The sequence below is a fragment of the Callospermophilus lateralis genome, chromosome 16, assembly GCF_048772815.1.
Source record: "Callospermophilus lateralis isolate mCalLat2 chromosome 16, mCalLat2.hap1, whole genome shotgun sequence".
NCBI classification, from domain to species: domain Eukaryota; kingdom Metazoa; phylum Chordata; class Mammalia; order Rodentia; family Sciuridae; genus Callospermophilus; species Callospermophilus lateralis.
This window is the reverse complement of record NC_135320.1, coordinates 19,272,131-19,291,425: the sequence shown is the minus strand read 5'-3', so window position 1 is coordinate 19,291,425 and position 19,295 is coordinate 19,272,131. Positions and strand designations below refer to the sequence as shown.

General features: G+C 38.0%; 1 protein-coding gene across 4 annotated transcripts in view; it reads right to left on the bottom strand.

The window, feature by feature from the left end:
• Window positions 1-9,275: 9,275 nt before the first annotated feature.
• The window catches only part of Tgs1 (trimethylguanosine synthase 1), a 50,702-nt gene continuing 40,682 nt past the window's right edge, over window positions 9,276-19,295 (bottom strand). For 2 of the 4 annotated variants that reach the window (XM_076835664.1, XM_076835666.1), the window contains one exon: window positions 16,245-18,107. In XM_076835664.1, coding sequence (XP_076691779.1) covers window positions 17,985-18,107 — 123 coding nt within the window. In that variant the 3' untranslated portion in view covers window positions 16,245-17,984. Of the gene's footprint in view, window positions 9,290-12,256; window positions 12,456-16,244; window positions 18,108-19,295 lie in introns of those variants that run through there. The other 2 variants (XR_013088906.1, XM_076835665.1) reach the window with 2 other exon arrangements.

Genomic DNA, 19,295 nt, shown 5'->3' with positions numbered 1-19,295 from the left:
TTTTGGTGGGGGAGGAGATTCAACCCAGGGGCCCTCAACCACCAGACTATACCTTCCACACACCCCCACCCCTTGTGAGACAGGGTCTCACTAGATTTCAGAGGCTGGCTTCCATCTTGTGATACTCTTATCTCAAGATTCCTGAGTAACTGGGATTATAGGCATGAGTCACTGTGCCCAGCTTGGTTGTGGAGACTTTAACTATTTTTTTAATTTTTTAATTTTTTTTATAGTGCTGGAGATTGAACCCAGGGTCTTGCAATTGTTAGGCAAGCACTCTACTCTTGAGCTACAACCCAGCCCCTGTGGAGACTTTTGGCTATGACGGGCTATGTTATGTATCACCTGGTGTAGATAAGGAATGCTAAACCAAGGAGCAGGAGAGATTGAGGAAAACTTGGGGGTGAGGAACCTCATTTTAGAGGAGGTAGCTCTGAAACTGGGGACAACATATCCATAGACTCACTTCTGTCATAATGTCATATGGCTGCAATGAGACATCTCCTCTGAGTTTTACATAGTATCACTATGACAGCTGTATGGACTTTTTCTCTATGTGGATGTACCACAATCTGTTTAGAAAGCCACTATTTTTGGACATCTTGGCCATTTTCAACTCTTTACCCCAGAAAGTGTTCCAGTGAACATCTACATTATGAGTTTTATTTTACATTAAAGTTCGTAATTTTGAGACTGGGTTTCACTATATTGTCCAGGATGGTCTCAAGCTTCTAAGTTCAAGTGATCCTCCGACTTCAGCTTCCCAAGTAACTGGTGCATACCAGTGTACCCAGCTTTGCATTCAAATTCTGATTGTCCTGTAGTCTGACTTTTCTGATTGTAGTTGTCCCTTAATATCCAAGGGAAATTGGTTTCAGAATCCTCTTGGATACCCAAATTCACAGACGCTCAAATCCTTTATAGGAAATGGCATAGTATTTGCATATAACCTATACACATCTTCCTGTATATCTTAAATCATCTCAAGGTTACTTATAATATCTGGTGTGCTGTAAATGTTACCTAAATAGCTGTTACACTGCATTGTTTAGGGAATAATGACAAGGAAAAAGATGTGTACATTTTCAGTACAGACTTTTTTTTTCTTTTGGTACCAGGGATTGAACTCAGGGGCACTGGACCACTGAGCCACATCCCCAGCCCTATTTTGTATTTTATTTAGAAACAGGGTCTCACTGAGTTGCTTAGCACCTCGCTTTTGCTGAGGCTAGCTTTGAACTAGTGATTCTCCTGCCTCAGCCTCTCCAGTGGCTGGGATTATAAGCATGTGCCCCCAGACATAATTTTTATTTACTGGCCAGACATAATTTTTATTTACTTATTATTTATTGGTGCTAAAGATTGAACCTACGGCCTTGAGCATGATAAATGCACTGAGTTACATCCCTGGCCCACAGATGCAATTAAAATAAACTTTTGATCCGAGTTTATTGAATCCACAGAAACAGAACTTTGAATACGAAGGGCTGTCTATATATGCAAAGTTCTAGCTGGGTTTGATAGCGCACACCTGTAATCCCGGCTACTTGGGAGGCTGAGGCAGGAAGAACACAAGCTCAAGGTCAGCCTCCTGTCTTAAAAAAAAAAAAAAAAAAGAAAAAGAAAAGAAAAGAAAAGAAAGAAAGACTGAGAATATAACTCAGAGGTAAAATGCCCCCGGATTCTATCCCTAATATGGAGGTTAAAGGGATGGGGCATGGGGACCCAAGTTCTTTGAGACCTGAACTTTTTGGGCCAACAATGTCTTTGATGGTTTCTCTTGATGTTTAGCTGTCAGGATTATACTCAGTTGCTGAGCTCAGGTGGCCATTACACACATGTTCTCACACATACACAAGCACACACAGTTAATGACTGGTGTCTTCTATGGGGTCATGGGCAGAAGGAACACCCAAGCCTGATACAGCTCAGGAGACATCCAAGGAACTGTGGATGCACCCAAGATTAGCACTGCATCAGCCGCATGGGAAAGAAAAGCCTTTGGAATGCCGTGGGTTTTGGTCTAGATAACAGCCTGACTTGTCCCAAAGTGAAACAGAATTCAGGGAATATTCAAATGACTTCTGTTAAAATCCCAAGTGTCTTACCTGACACCTTTCATCTCATTTCTCCAGTATCAAGTTCAGTTTTATGCCCATTCTAGAACAATCATTTCTTTCCTTTTTGACTGTTTCAGAGACAGTCATGAGACAGAAAGTAAATTATTATTTACAGAATAGTAATACTTTTTCTCTGTAAGTCAGCCCCTAAATGTTGACATTGAATATTGAAAATAAATTTCAATTTATAGAATTACCAAAAAAAAAAAAATTCAGAATTTGTCCAACAAAAAAGTAGGACTCCCTATTTTTACTTTATTCATTTTTGTAAGACAAAAGTGGAAATGGACTTGCTAATCACTTTGCATTTGAGTCAGAAAAGCCACATACAAGCTGGGCATAGCGGTGCTGGGAAGCCGAGGCAGAGGAATCACAAGTTTGAGGCCAGCCTCTGCAACTTAGTGAGACCATGTCTCAAAATAAAAACTAAAAAGGGCTGGGGATGTGGCTCAATGGTAAAAGTCCACTGGGTTCAATCCCCAGTACTGCCAAGAAAAATAAAAGCAGCTGCAGATAGTGCATTAAATGGCTGTGCTCCAATAAAACTTTATTTATAGACACTAACCTTTGAATTTCATTGAATTTTCATGTGTCATAATTAATTTTATGTATTTGTTTTTGGTACTAAGGATTAAACCCAGGGGTGCTTTATCACTGAACTACATCCCCAGCACTTTTTATTTTTTATCTTGAGACAGGGTCTTGCTAAGTTGCCGAGACCGGCCTTGAACTTGAGATCCTCCTGCCTCAGCCTACTGAGTGAGTGGTTGGGCTTAGAGGCATGTGCCTCTGCACCTCACAAATTATTATTCTTTACTTAACTTCTTATAAATGTAAAAACCATTCTTAATCTTCAGGCCACACCAAAAAAAAAAAAAAAAAAAGGCGGGGGGGGGGGGAGGGTGTAGAATAACACTTGGATCACAGGCTGTCATTTGCTAAACCCTAACCTAGAACTGAGAAACTTCAAATACTCACACTACCCTCCAGTTAGTTACAGGAAATTGAAGAACAGCTGCTCAGTGCAAGGGAAGCTCACCAGCCGGGGGTGAAGTTTCTCATTTCGAGTGATTCTAGTCACTGGCTATGGCCACAGTGAGTATGGAACTGTTGGGTTCCCTGGTTGCATGGCTGCTTGTTGCATGATGGCTTCCAACAAGGGCCACAACATGTTTTGAATGAAAAAACACCTGCTTACAATGCTAACCAGACCAAAAGGCAAAAAGCATGGCAAATGAGATCTTTCCATTCAAGTAGGCTTTTCCGGTAGTGAAACTAAAAAAGCAGCAGCTCGATATTAATGAATCTGTTTTCACATTTCTATTTGAGGGCGCCACAGGAGAGGACACCTGGGGTCCTTCCACACTGAGTGATACACTGGCATCCAGGAGACTTCCCCAGGTGGGAAAGCTGCCTCAGAATGATAACTGACATTACGGTGGGCTCCACACTGAGTCCCATTTCTTTCTTTTTCTCCCCACTTTCCTTCGTCCCTCCCCGCCTTCTCTCTCTCTTCTCTTTCTCCCCACAGGTATCTAAGGATTAAATCCAGAGGTGTTTTAGCACTGGAATACAGCGTTGCCCTTTTCATTTTTTACTTTGAGACTGGGTTTTGCTAAATTGCTCAGGCTGGACTCAAACTTGTGGTCTTCCTGCCTCAGCCTCCAGAGTTGCTGGGATTCCAGGTGTGTGCCACTGTGCCTGGCTTTGCGTCTCATTTCTTGAAAGAGTTGTTTAGGAAGCAACAGAAATAATAACTCCTTTTCTTACAGCACCACTGTCATCACCGTTCTTATAATAATAGTTCCTATGTTTTGAGGCCATCTGGGGCCTCTCTGACCAACAACCCTATGAAATACACTTCCCTCATCAGCTGCATCTCACAGTTTATGCAAAACAGGTTTAGGTTGATGCTGGATTTTAAACAAGGGCATGAATGACTCTGGAAAATTTCACCATTATACGACATCATTTCTCTCTCTTTTTTTCCCTTCAGAATTGGGGACTGAACCTGGGAGCAATCTACCACTGTGCTTCATTCCCTAGCCCCCCCCCCTTTTTTTGTGGTGCTGGGGATTGAACCCAGAGCTTTGTGCATGCAAAGCAAGCACTCTACCAACTGAGCTATATCCCCAGCTCTTTTTAAAGTGTTTTTAAATTTTGAGACAGGGCCTCACTAAATCACTCAAGATGGCCTCCAACTTTCAATCCTCCTGCTTCAGTCTCCTAAAAAGCAGGATTACAGGTATACAACACTGTGCCTAACTACTTCATACTACACTGTCGCAATTTATCTTTCTGATTGTTTTGTGAAGCAGAAATTATTAGTTCCAATTTAATGAGCAAAGTGTCAGAAATATTGAGTGATTTGCTTAAAATCATGCAGTAAGTGTACAAATTGAATCAGTTACCACCACCTTGTGTCCCCAAGTCCAATATCAATACTTCCTCCTTCCTTCTTTAAAAGGTTTTACAGTGTGTAAACCCTCTTGAAAAATTTGCACAATCACCGCAGAATGTGTACGGAACAGAGTGTCACTAAGTTGCTCATGCTGGGCTTGCACAAGTGGAACGTGACTTTCCTCCTCTGCCCCTCCAGTAGCTGGGATCACAGGTGGGCTCCGTAGTGCCTGGCACGCCTGCTTTTGGCTAGCACCATCACTGGGGGTTGCTGTCCCCCGATATTCCTCCTTCAGTTCTTGTATTCGTTTCAATGTTTTTTTGAGGTTTCTTTCTTCTACTATAGGCCATGTCTTGAAAGTCTGTCTGGGTTCACTTTTAGACGTCTGGCCATCACCAAAATGGGCTCTGAGTCCAAATACAAGAATGACATTTAGTTTTGTTTTGTACAATTTGGATAGTTTTCTCTGAATTTCTGCCTTAGATTCCATTGTCTTTCTGAGGTGAAGGACATCAATGACTATTTGTTTCCTCTAAAGTCAGTTATGAACTTCCTAGTCTATTACTCATGGTGGAGGCCAATCCTCAGATAGCCAGGGAAGAAAAGAGCTTAATACTTCTTTCCGTGATCATAACTGGGCCTGGTAGTTCATGGCTTTAGTCCCAGGTGTTTGGGAGACTGAGACAGGTGGATTTCTTGGGACCAAGAGTTTAGTTCTAGCCTGGGCAACATAGGGAGACCTTCTGTTAAAAAAAAAAAAAAAAATTAAAAGAAAAAATGAAACAACCAATGTGGTCAGAATTGATAAGACTATAATTCTAATATACAGCCCTCTGACTTCTCTCATTTGTAAAATTACTAAGAATATAATTTCATATAATGAAAAGGAAAGATTTTTCCCCTAGCACTCTGATGATCATTTTTGATCCCTTGTTTTTAATAATAATAATAATAATAATAATAATGATAATAATAATAATAATGCATGCCTGTATCCTAGCTACTCAGAAGGCCGAGGAAGGAGGATATATGACAAGGCCAGCCTTTGCAACTTAGCAAGACCTTGTCTCAAAACAAACAAGTAAACAAACAAGCAAATAAAAGGGTTGGGAATGTAGCTCAGTGGCAAAGTGTCCCAAGGATCATCCCCCAGTACCAAAGGAAAAAAAAAGAATGGCTAAAACTTAGTGAGTGCTTACCATGGATGAGATACATAGAACACTTTACAAACATAAACTCATGTAGCCCTCAAGACCACCCTATGAGATGGATGTCATTATTACCTTCATTTTTCAGATGGGGAAACTAATGCATTGAAAAGGAGGTTTCATTTTTAAGACTCACCTCTGCATCCCTACAGATCTAGGGCATGGAAGTTTGCCAGTTTGTTGTCTCATTCAGGCAGAAGAAATGTAGTGATACTGAAGACAGAGGACCTGGGTTTGCATCCTGGCTACTTGGCTTACTAGCTCTTTAAACTATCTTTCAGTAATTCATTTCTTGTTTTGCAAAAATAAGCAAAATACTATTGATTTCATAGACCTCTATGTGTGTTAAGTGGGTAAACATTGAGCATTGAGAATAGTTTCTGCCTGTTATGCATACTGTGTTATTACAGTCTCACTACAGGTACAATCTGTCTCACGGAGCTGTCTTTTTCTGCCTGATGACAGCTTGAGCCAATGTTATCTATATTCTCTAGTCAGGTCCCTGTAAGGGCTGGGTTGACAAAAGGACCTAATGAGGAAGTGATGTAGGCCAAGCCAGGTTGAAAATTATAATTGTAAAATTATGTAATAAATACTATATATTGATGTGTGTGGGTGGGTGTGCACAGATGCTTCTCTAGTTACCATGGGATTATATCCCAATAAATGTGCATGGAACACACCTAACCTATAGGACATCCGAGCTTAGCAACGTGATGCAGTGTAGAGTGTTGATTATTTACTTCATGACTGTGGGGCCTCCTCGTAGCTGTGAATTGCTGTCTCTGCCCAGCATTGTGAAAGAGGTCACACAGCTAGCACTGGGCAAGATCAAAGCTCACAATGTGACGTTTCTATGGAATGTGCATTGCTTTCATATCACAGTAAAGTTGAGAAATTATAAGTAGTATCATCCTAAGTGGGGGACCAGATACACCCTGTACACACATAAATGTGTATATACACATATACAGATATGTGTGTGTCATTTCTATGTGGTAAAATACAGATAAAATTTACTATTTTTAAATACCTAATTCATTGGCAATAAGAACATTCATAAGATCGTGCCAACATCACCACCATCCATTTCCAGAACTTTTTTGTCATGCCCAACATGAATGCTGTACTAGTTCAACAGTGATTCTCCGTTCCCAATTTCTCCTACTCCTTGGCAAGACCTCCGTCCCTATGAATTTGAGTATTCAAAATAATTCCTATAAGTGGAATCATTCAGTATTTTGTGTGTGTATATAAAACAAGAACTATGAATATGAGTTACAAGTTATCCTCATTCTCTACTCCATTTTTTCCTTTGTCCCTTTTCTTCTCTCCCCACCTCTTTAATTTCTTTTTTGAGTGTTTTCTGCACATTATTTATTGGTGCATTAGGTGTACCTAACAATGGGGTTTGCTGTTACATATTCATACATGCACACACTACAATGATATGATTTGGCTAATATCACTCCCCAGCACTCCCCTGACCCTACCTCCCAAACTTTGTCCCTTTCCTTTATGGGTCTTCCTTTGATTCCTGTGACATCTGCCCTCAACGTTCTTTTCTTTTTTCTTCTCTTTCTTCTGTGTATCTTCTTCACTTTTAAATAGACCATTTTCCTTTGCTTTTCCTGTGGGGAAAAAAGACTCCTCAAATCTGTGGGGGAGAGTGCATAGACTTTGGGACAGAAAAGCAGTAGAAGAGGAAAGGGATAAACATTACAAGACAGGAACAATGGGAAGTCATTAAGACATAAATCATCCTTTTTTTTGGTGGTACTGAAGATGTAACTCAGGGACACTCTGACCACTGAGCTACATCCCCAACCCTTCTTATTTTTGAGACAGTTCTCAGTTGCTGAGGCTGGCTTTGAATTTGTGATCCTCCTGCTTCAACTTCCCAAGTAGCTGGGATTATAGGTGTGCACCATCACACTCAGTAAGACATAAATAATCCTTAAAAAAAAAAATGAGTAGTAAAGTGAAAAAGGTAGAAACCCCTTTCCTCTCTGTGGTCCCCTCCATTTCCAATGAAGTTTTGTTTTTAATCTATATATTTTGGGACTTTCTCCCACATAAAATTATGGAATTACAGTCATCCCTGATAGTTGTTTTCAGTCTCCCACTGTTGACAGGCACAGTCTTAGGTACAGGAAGTTGGTTAAGGGGCCTTCATTTGCAATAAAAAAATTGAACCCAGTTGACTTCAACAATAAATAAAGGGCCTTTATTACTAATAGTAGAGTTTATCAACAGTGTGCTGTAGGCACGATTGGACTAGAGATCTGTGGTTGTGGCTTATGCATGGTGGCAAGATGGCTGCTTCTCACCAGCCTTCCTGCTGACCAAGGTGACTTGGGTTGTGTATCGACTTCCCATCCAATCATGGTGACATGCAGATGGAATTACACTGATCTATTCTGGCTACTTAGGGCTCATCATTAGAACAGAAGTCAGGGTCCACCCATCCAAATCCTATGGTAGGGAAACACAGGATCCTTTAGGAAAGAGGCAAGTTGCCAACCACCTAATTATGTCCTTTATGATAGTGTGCAGATTATTTATTTACTTTTTTGGTATTGAGTATTTAATACAGGGGTGCTTTACCACTGAGCTACATCTTCAGTCCTTTTTATTTTTCATTTTGAGACAGGGTCTCACTAAGTTGCTGAGGGTCTTGCTAAATTATTGGACTTGAATTTATGGTACTCCTGCCTCAGCCTCCCAAATTGCTGGGTTTATAGGTGTGTGTGGATTATTAACAAAAAATTATGTACATTGTACTTCATAGGGTAATTTAGGAAATGACAAATCAGTTTAAATGAAAATGTCCCCAAATATGACCTATAAGTCACTGATTTTGGGCACATTAATTCAAATGCTGATATGAGTCTTCCCTTTGCCTACAATACAAAATCTGATTCAGAAACTTAATGTTGGATGAGACCCAAACTGGGCTGGAGGTGTAGCTTGGTGGTCAAGCAATTTGCTAGCATGTGCAAGGCTATGAGTTTGATCCCAGCATCATATACACACATGCCCACAAATCAATCAATAAATAAAAGATGTAAACTGCTGAGTGTGGTGGTGCACGCCTGCAATTCCAGCAGCTTGGGAGGCTGAGGCAGGAAGATTGCAAGTTCAAAGCCAGCCTCAGCAACTTAGTGGGACTCTATGCAACTAGCAAGAGACCCTGTCTGAATATAAAAAGAGGCCCAGGGATGTGGCTCAGTGGTTAAGTGTCCCGGGCTTCAATCCCTAGTACAAAAAAAAAAAAAAAAAAAAAAAAGCCGGTATTGTGGCTCAGTGGTAGAGCACTTGCCTAGCATGCGTGAGGCATTGGGTTCGACCCCTAGCACCACATAAACATAAACAAACAAAATAAACATATTGTGTCCATCTACAACTTAAAGAATATTGAAAAAATGTTTTTTAAAAAAGATGTGAACTGAAGTTGTGGCTCTAGTTTCCTTTTTTGTGGTGTTGGGGATGGAAGCTACACCTTACACATGCTGAGCATGTGCTCTACTACTGAGTATACCCCTAGCCTGTTGCTCTAGCTTTTTTTTTTTTTTTTTTTTGAGAGAGAGAGAGAGAGAGAGAGAGAGAGAGAGAGAGAGAGAGAGAGAGAGAGAGAATTTTTAATATTTATTTTTTTAGTTTTTGGCGGATACAGCATCTTTGTTTGTATGTGGTGTTGAGGATCGAACTTGGGGCTGCACGCATGCCAGGCGAGCGCGCTACCGCTTGAGCCACATCCCCAGCCCGTTGCTCTAGCTTTTGATAACAGATCTACTCTCAGAGCTGGCCCTTTGGCCCTGTGCTTTAACGTGTGCCACACAGCACCCACTGGAAACACTCACTGAAAGGTATGCTGTATGTAGGTCTCCAATTGTGTTCTTGCAATTGGGCCTGATAACTTTCAGTGCCTGTTCGTGTGTAAGACCTAGTGATCACAGCTTCCTTGGATCTCTGTGAGACAGCTATGTGAAGATAGATGGGGAATTGTGAAAGCACTACACAGATATTAATGGCTACAACATATAGTTGCTGCCACAAGAGAATTCTGGATGTTTATAGACTGCTTTACGCGTTTTGTGTTTTCCCATGTGATGAAATAGTCTCAATTACATAGTGTTCTCATGATTTATAGTTCAGTTCTTCAATGGGGGTAGCTCACTTTCCTCTAGAAAAAATGACAGAGAAGCAGCTTTTAACACTTTTCACAAGGCAGGCTTCTACAAATTCAAAAACTAAAAAATTACTTTAAACATAAATGAAAACTTGGGAGTCTAAGGGAGAAGGACTACAAGTTTGAGGCCAGCTTCTACAATTTAGCAAGGCCCCATCTCGAAATAAAAACTAAGGAGCACTGGGGATGTAATCCAGTAGTTAAGTGCTCCTGGGTTCCATTCCCAGTACCAATAAACAAATCAATAAACCAATGAGTTTAATGTAAATTTTATAATAATTTCAAAAGTAGTACAGTTTGATCTTTAAAATTCTCTTTTCAGGCATGAGCACTGAAAAATCTGATAGAACACTAGAAAGCAAGCTCAAACTGTCTCTTAAATATCAAACACACAGGGATATGAAAAACTCTTTTTCAAAATCATTTTTTTTCACCGATAGGAAAAGTAAATTGAGTTCTGTGATATGAATTTTCTAAATATGGCAAAAATATTAGGACTTCCAATCAAGCATATATCTGAGGCATAAGTACTGTTTTGTTTTGGCACAGGGGATTGAACCCAGTGGCACTTTATCACTAAGCTACATCTGAGCCTTTTTATTTTTTTAGACCGTTTTGCTAAGTTACCCAGGTTGGCCTCAAACTTGCCATCCTCCTGCCTAAGCCTCCTGAGTCACTGGGATTACAGGTGTGCACCATGGCATATGGTGTTTGTAATGCTGTGTGGTGTTGGCTTTCTCATAAGCAGAAAGGAGAAATCAATGGATAGACGAACATGAGGAGCGAGAGAAGGTGTTCCTAAGAGTTCAGGGCAGAAGGCAAAGACTAAATAATTGTGTGGACTGTTCTTGACTTTGGAACTCATTGGTTATGTGACTGTGGGCTAACCTCAATTTCTCTAAACTGAAAAATTTAATGATGCTACAGTACTTGCCATGTATTGGAGCAATCTGTAAGAAGAAAAAATTTTGCTATTTTGGTGTATTTTCAGGAAAAAAAAAAGGACAACGATAACATTCCTAGTTAAACTATGAAAGGCTGTGATTAATTCAGGATTTTTATATTTTAGCTGATTTTCTGCTCAGTGCTTTAGGGTGAAGCAGCAGTCCATAAACTGTCATAGGACAGTGTGGGAGGTGTTCTGGTGGGTAATACAGGGAGCCCCAGTATCTCAGGGAAGGGACGACCCCACAGAAGTTTGAAGATAGGACAGGTACATGATAAGGAAGGTCTACTGAAGAATTGAGATGGAGCTAAGCCTTGAGAGTCAAGCAGTGTAGGGCAGCTCATGGCAGTGCGTTCCAGCTGAGGGGATGCAGTCTGTGCACAACTGATGGGGAACTGATGGCAGTAGATTAGCACAGGAGGAGGCCTTGCTACCTACCATGAGAGCAATCTGAAGGTGGATTCAGGAGTAATACTGAGCATTTTCACTTGGGCAAAGAGATGGACAGAGTAGTCATTAAAGAGCTCACTTATTTTTTGGTACTGGGGCTTGAACCTTGCGTGCTAATCATATGCTCTACCACGGAGACAGACCCCCAGTTAAAAGAGTTTTAATATTCTTGCTCTGGCTGCAAAGTTGGAAGACAGTTTGACAGCAAACAGCCCAAGAACAATTAGGTGGCCATGGTAGAAATGGTTGCCAGAAGCTGGGGGCAGTGGCATCCGCCTGTAATCCCAGCGGCTTGGGAGGCTGAGGCAGATGATCAGAGTTCAAAGGAGCCCTAGTGACTTAGCAAGCTCCTAAGCAACTCAGGGAGACCCTGTCTCTAAATAAAATATAAAACAGGGCTTGAGATGTGGCTCAGTGGTTAAGCATCCCTGAGTTCAATCCCTGGTACCAAAAAAAGGAAATTGATGCCAGAGATAAGGGTGGCCCAAATTAAGATCTCAGTGTAAACTGGGCGCCATGGTGTGTGCCTATAATCCAGTGGCTCAGGAGGCTGAGACAGAAGGATCAAAGCCAGCATTGGCAATGTGAGGCACTTAGCAAATCAGTGAGACCCCGTCTCTGAAGAAAATACAAAATAAGGCTGAGGATGTAGCTCAGTGGTTGAGTGCCCCTGAGTTCAATCTCCAGTACCCCCCACCCCCCAAAAGATATAAGTGTAAATAAGAGTAAAGAAACAATGATTCACCAATTATCTAGAAATTAGATATTCTTGATCAGTCAGACACAGATGATAAGTCCAAACTCAGATTCTGTTTTGGTCAACCAGGTGAACCTAGCAGACTCCTTGGTTTGGTTATTGTATAGTATTGCTTCTCTGCTGCTGTGTACCAATTATTCCAATCTTACTGGTTTAAAACAATATTTACATATTACCTCTGTTTCTGTGAGTCAGCTTACCTGCCTGTCTACTCAACTGTCCCTTGTGAGTTTGCAGTTAAGCTGTTTGCTGGGGCTGAGTCTCATCTAGGCTTGACTTGTGAAGGATCCATTTCAAAGCTCATGCCTATAGTTGTTTGCAGGCCTCAGTGGGTCACCAAGAGGATCTATGTGAAAGTTGGCCTCCCCCAAGGTGAGCAATCTAAAAGAGCATAACAGTACACAAGTGAGAGCTATGGTTTTTTTGTATCCTACTCTCAAAAGTGAACTATACAATGGGTTCTGCCAAAGTCTATTAAAAAAACTCAATATCCTAGGTTTTTATTCTATTCATTTAAAAGTTTTATTTTATTTTATTTTTTGGTGTGTGTGTGTGTATATGAGAGAGACACACACACACACACACACACACACACACACACACACACACAGCCCTTGGGTTTTCCCAAATTCCAAAGCCTGAAAAACTCCTACTATAATCGGGCTATAGCCAGTATTCCTCAGTTTGGAATAGGAGCCTGTGCTTCCTCTTTAGCTGCAATGTTAGCAGTTTCTCCATGAATTCGACATTAATTGATACCTAAATATCCTTGGGTTTCTTTTGCCATTGTGTCTTATTAAATGCTCTTTCCTTTCTTGGAAACTCTTATCCCAATCTGTTTTGGGAAATTCCTCCTCCACTTGTGTCTTCTCCTGTGATAACTTATACTGGTCAAGTGTACACAGCTTACCATGTTATATTTCCTAGCTCCCACCCACTCATTTCCTAAAGTGTAGAATGTAGCATTCTTTTAGGTAATGAGTGTACACTTTTTTTAAAAAAATATTTTTTAGTTGTCAATGGACCTTTATTTATTTTATTTATTATATGTGGTGCTGAGAATTGAACTCAGAGCCTTACACATGCTAGGCAAGTGCTCTTTCACTGAGCTACACCCCCAGCCCAATACACTTTTCTTTTAGTATAAAATATTAAAGGCATAATTTTTATGGTAATATTTGAAATTCCTTTACAAATCAATTTTAATTAAAAAAATATTTAGCTGAGTTAAAAAAAAAAATTAAGGGGTTGGGATGTAGCTCTGTGGTAGAGCATGTACTTGGCTTGCACAAGACCCTAGATTCAATACCTAGCACCCTTACACCCCAAATTAAATAGCAGTACGTACTATCATAAATATAGCAACATTATGGTGATAGCAGATAACTATGGGTCTATTTCTGAATAGTTTTGAGATAAATATTATCATTTGAAAACATGAATTAAATGCATACAAATAGTCTTGTGGTATTTTTTCCAATTTTTTTTGTCATAAATTATTTCAAAATGAAAAAAAAAAAGCAAATACCATGAGGTAATCTGCTAATTTTATATTAATAAGCCCAAATAATATTGAATGTATACTTCCCAGAACTATAAATTATTAAAAAAACTTATGAAGGCATTAAAAAATTTAAATGAAAATATCATAAAAAAATCAAAGCATCTCACGCAAAAACATACCAGACCATTTTCTTGGGGTTGTACCAACAAGGCTCCAGTAAACAGATACTGCCAATGTTACTTAGTACACAGAAAAAAAGTGAAAGATTTTTCTAAAACATTCTGCCAGAGTAGTATAATTCTGATATCCAAACCAGGCAAAGTGTACAAAAAACAAACACAAACAAACCAAACAGAGTAGACTTCACAAATGAAATCCAGTAGTGAACTAAAAGAATACATTATGATATAGTAGAATTTAATGGTAGAATTTCAGGTATGGAGCTGGATGTGGTGGTACACACCTGTCAGTGACTCCAGAGGCTGAGGAATGCAAATTTGAAATCAGTCTGGAAAACTTAGCTGGGGATATAGCTCAGTAGTAAAGCTCAGTTCAAAAAAGAGAGAAAAAAGAAAAAAATTGCAGGGTATGACCGAATAATTAAAAAAATTTAAAGTAATTTAGGCTTTACATTTAAATAAGAACCAAAAAGTCTGGCCAATAATAATCTTAAATTTAATCTTAATTTTAATGCAAGTTATGTGAAAAATTTTCTAACTTCTATCACAAAATAAAAAACAAGAACAAAGTGCCATTTTTACAACACTACAGGCAGTCTATTGCTGTAGAAAAATAAAAATAAAAAGGCATAAATATTGGCTAAGAGAAAAACTCACACGTAGATTACTTACTACATATTTAGAAAATAAAAAAGAATCAACTGAAAAACGTAAGAATAATTATCAAAAAGGGTTCAGTATGATGATTAGATATAACAAAAAAATTCAAAAGTATTACATAATTCATGCGTGGCGCATGTCTGTAATCTCAATGGTTCAGGAGGCTGAGGCAGGAGGATTGCAGATTCTAAGCCAGCCTCAGCAATTTAGTAAGGCTGTAAGCAACCTAGTGAGACCCTGTCTCAAATAAACAAATAATAAGCAAGCAAGCAAGCAAGCAAGCAAACAAACAAAGTCTAGGAATGTGGCTCAGAGGTTAAGCACCTTTGGATTCAATCCCTGGTACCCCAAACCAAACCAAACCAAACCACCCCCCAAAACAAAGAAAACCAAAGTATTTGCATACAGACAACACACCTATTAGAATATGTAAAAATCAATAAAAATCCCTTTCAAAATTGGTCAAAAAAATGTGAAGTATCAAGCAATAAACTTGGCAAAAAATAATGCAAGATTTATACAACAGAGTGACTAGCTTTACTGAAATACATAAAAGATCAGAATAACAGAAGACCATAAACAAGTCCTTGAATAAAAAATTTAATAGCTATCACTTTTCCTAAACTGAAAATTAAAAATTCCAAAGAGGGCTAGGGATGTAGCTCAGTGATAGAATACTGCCTAACATGTGCAAAGCCCTGGGTTCAATCCCCATTGCTGTTACAAAGAAAATTCTGAAGGATTAATAAACTCATCTAAAAAAGTAAATGCTTAGGAAGCACCAGATTAATAATGGTGGAATTTGCAACTGTCAACACATACAATGAAGCTATAGTAACCAAAAACATGTAACACAGGAATGGACAAATGGATCAATGGTATAAATTTCAGAAGAACCATGCCTGCATGTGCACATGCACACACACACACACACACACACACACACACACACACACAGGTCAGATTTCAAATTAGTGGAAAAAGATTAGTAGCAATTAGTTCTTCTTTTGGCAAAAACAAGATGCCCAATGCATGCACTGGCTAATAATTATATGAAAATTTGCTCATACCACTCTAGCAATCAGGACAAATTAAAATTATTGTTTATTAATCAGATTGGTAATAAATCAAAATGTAAAATTCTTTTGAGGGTGTAAGGAAAACTGGCCCTTTTTATGCATAGTTGGTGGCAATGGAGGGCAACTTGACATGATACACCAAATTAAAACTATTTTACTTAGATACCCAATAGTACTATCTGCAATTGCAAAAGTCGTTAATTTAAATGCTCATTATTTGGTCATATTTAAAGCAATTCTGATTTGTTCAATATGTCTGTTAAAATTGATAGTGCAGATGTACATGTGTTGATATAGAAAAATTTGCAAGACATTAAATTTTAGGGGCTAGGAGTGTAGTGGCAGAGCACATGATAACCACGCACTAGAACTTGAGTTCCAACCCAACATCAAAAACAAAATTTCAAAATAATATAATCCCATCCCACTCTATGGTGTTTATACAAGTTTTTATTGTTAGGGAAATGTCTTAAAGGGTACATACAGGAATGTTAGCAGTGGTTACTTTTGGGAAGGGGAATGGAAAAGTGACAGATTAGAGAGGGGAGAAAAATTGCGAATTTCATTTTTTGAATCATTCACTTTGTATCTTAAATTGTTAAAGTTATGTATTTACTTTTGTAAAAAAAATTCTTGAAAAAAATTTTGCAGTTTAATAATAAAAACAAAAAGACCAAGGTGGACCAGAATAGGGGCCATTGGCTTCTTTTTAAATGTAAACAGTTCCATTAAAAAAAAAAAAAGTCCATTTTACATATTTGGCTTCTTGGTAAGATTTTATTTGAGCAGGAGTCACACAATAGACTAAAACATTTCAAAGTTCTTTTGAGGACTAATGATCAACAAATGTGTGTAAATTAGCCAGGAATACTTTATGTCTTGGTTAGGCTTCTTTTTCTACTCATACATGGTCATATGTATTCAGGAATGCAAATTAGTTTTAATGTTAATATTAAATACAAGTAAGAATATGCACAGCAGAAAGAAGTATATGAATGAAATACTGTGACAAAAAAACTAAAAAAATTGGTAATTTTGAAAATCTACTTTTACCCATCTTGTCACTCTTCTAGGTCTAGGGGTCATATACAGAACTGTTGATGACTAATGTTGGCATGATTAAAAAACACTTAGCTCTATTGCTAAGCTATACCCTCAGCAAGTTTTTTTGTCTAGTTTTTCAGTGCTTATTGAAAATTCCTCCAAGTTATTTCATTTTCTCTAATCCTATCTTATTCAAAATCATGTTTTCCTTGATGCTTCACATGCTGACATTATCCCAGCTCTAACCCTCAAAGGTTAGAAGCTGTACATCACTTCTTACCTACTTATAAAAATGACTGAACACCCTGCTAAATGAATAATTAAGCAACACATTCCTTCTCCTTTCACTGCCATTTTAATAGAAAAAGAACATATATTTCTGTATTACAAAACATATTTCACACTGATTTTGCAATGGAAATCTTAAAAATACTAACTTTATAAGCTAAAATGATGTTATAAAAGCAAATTAAAGATGAAGAAAAGAAAAAAATTCTAGAAGAAAGTCTAAAGTCTGAAAGTTGGTTCAACTTTATCAAGACAATTTGTATCTATCAAAATTAAAATGCACAAACCCCTGGATATCCAACTTCTAGAAGTTAACCTATTTACTTAAGGACAGTGCAAAACAGTTGGTAAGTGCAAAAACCTGAAGAGTCCAAGTGTCCATCAATAGGGAATTGGTTTAATTAATTATGGCATATTCATAAGATGGAATACAAAACAGCCATTAAAAAGAATAAGGTAGATCTATCTGTATGTACTGACAAGGAAAGGTCTTCAAGATAAACTGATAAGGTTTCTGCTTTTTAAAAAAAGGTACATTAAGTAAAAACAAGGAAGGTTACTGAACAGTGTATCAATGGAGACAAGAGCACATTAGGGTACACTCTAATTCCTTTCTATTCTCCCAAAGAAACTATATACACTGTTTGCTGTGATTATCTTTAGAGAGTTAATAAAGGACCGAAAAGGGGGTGGGAGACTTTAAACGTATAACATTATTTCAGTAGCAGCTAAACAGAATATAGAATATAACTTGTTCATTGTTTTCTTTGCATTTCTGTTAAAAAATACAGCAATTATTTTTTATACACATCTATATACATACATACATACACACACACAAAGATATTAAACCAATATATTAAAAAAAACCCATATTTACACAGCCACATAATGAAATTCAGCACAGGGGCAAGCCTATACTCTTTTCATATCAGATGGTTACTAACTTTCTGTACAATAGACAGTACATAGTTAATATCATCCAAATGTCTCAAAACTTCATTAATATTTGTTAAACTCAGAAAGTTTCCATATCACATGGTGATTTAAGACTGTGGGTATAAAATATCAGCGAATACAGGAAGACATTTTGTGTGTTTCATATGAAAAATGTTCTTATTATTACATGATCTTTATCCTTGTCCTGCTTCACAGTTTAGGTTTTAGACTCTGGTCTTCGGATTAAGTCACCAAAATAAGCAGTGATTGTCTTTAGTTTATTATTAAGAAAGTTCTGTTCTATTTCTACTTGTCCTCCAGGCCCAGCTAAGGATGCCACCTAAAAAGACAAACAAAAGAAGATCACATGTATATAATATGATTTCAAATAAATTCTTTCATTCACAATTCTTTATCAAATAAAAGGAAGACCCTGGCTTTTTATTTAAATCTTTCAAATAATGAGGGATCTCAAATGTTCACCGTTACTTCCCAGGTAGGTACTAATGCAATATTCCATAGCAGAAATGCTTGTTGTTTCAGACCCTTCTAATCTTATGGGTAAGATCATATTTTTATGCTACTGTAAAGGACTTGACCTTGGCGATACTATAAGCTAAAGAACTCAGGAACAGAAAATCTTCCTAAATCACAGGTTTGTTTATTTACAAAGGTGTTCAAAGAATAAATCCTTTCCTGAAAACCTCTGCCTTGTTTACCTTATCATTTTCATCTTCCTCTCTTAATTGTTTAACAATATTTTCTGAGTGCCTGCTACATGATACTAAGAACAGATAGTAAGATGGCTATAATCCAGGCCATGACCCCTACTCTAATGAGGAGTCTTTATCAACAAGTCTGTCTTTCTCTAATTGATCCCTTTTATTGTTCTCCCAATTTGGACCACCTCCTCCACCTGTTATTCTTTTTGTGTTATTTTTTGGCCCAGCATAGTTTTCTATTTGATCTCTCTGAGATCTATGAACTAGATCTGGTGATCAGATCACTAGTAATCAGTTTAACAGGTCAACAATAAGAAATATTAAGGATAAGGGGAACACAAGGGAGAGCCTAGGTAATTAAAAAAAAAAAAGAAACAAAAAAAAAAAAACAGAAATAACTGAGTGGTAAAGGGATACATTGATTCTAAGGATGAGTTACAAACACAGGAGACATGCATTTTCTGTTACAATGATCAGCAAAACTATAATTATATATTTTGTAAAGAGAGATGTTTATTTAGTCTGGTTTGGTTGAGGGCTGAAAGAATCTGATCTCACTAGTATTTTACCTACTAAACCAGCAGCTGGTAGAAGGTAAGATTTACTATGCATTACCAATGAGTATAAATTTAGAATTATTTTAACTTCCTGTTAGAAAAAGTCAGATACAGAAATAGGGAAGAACCAACAGGTTATTCTATGGTAACTTCTTAAAAAATAAAAATAAAAAAGAGTTGCTCCACCAAGATGTTAATGATGTCACCCTCAGCCCCCCAACCCTACTACCAGCAGGGCATAAAAAGAGA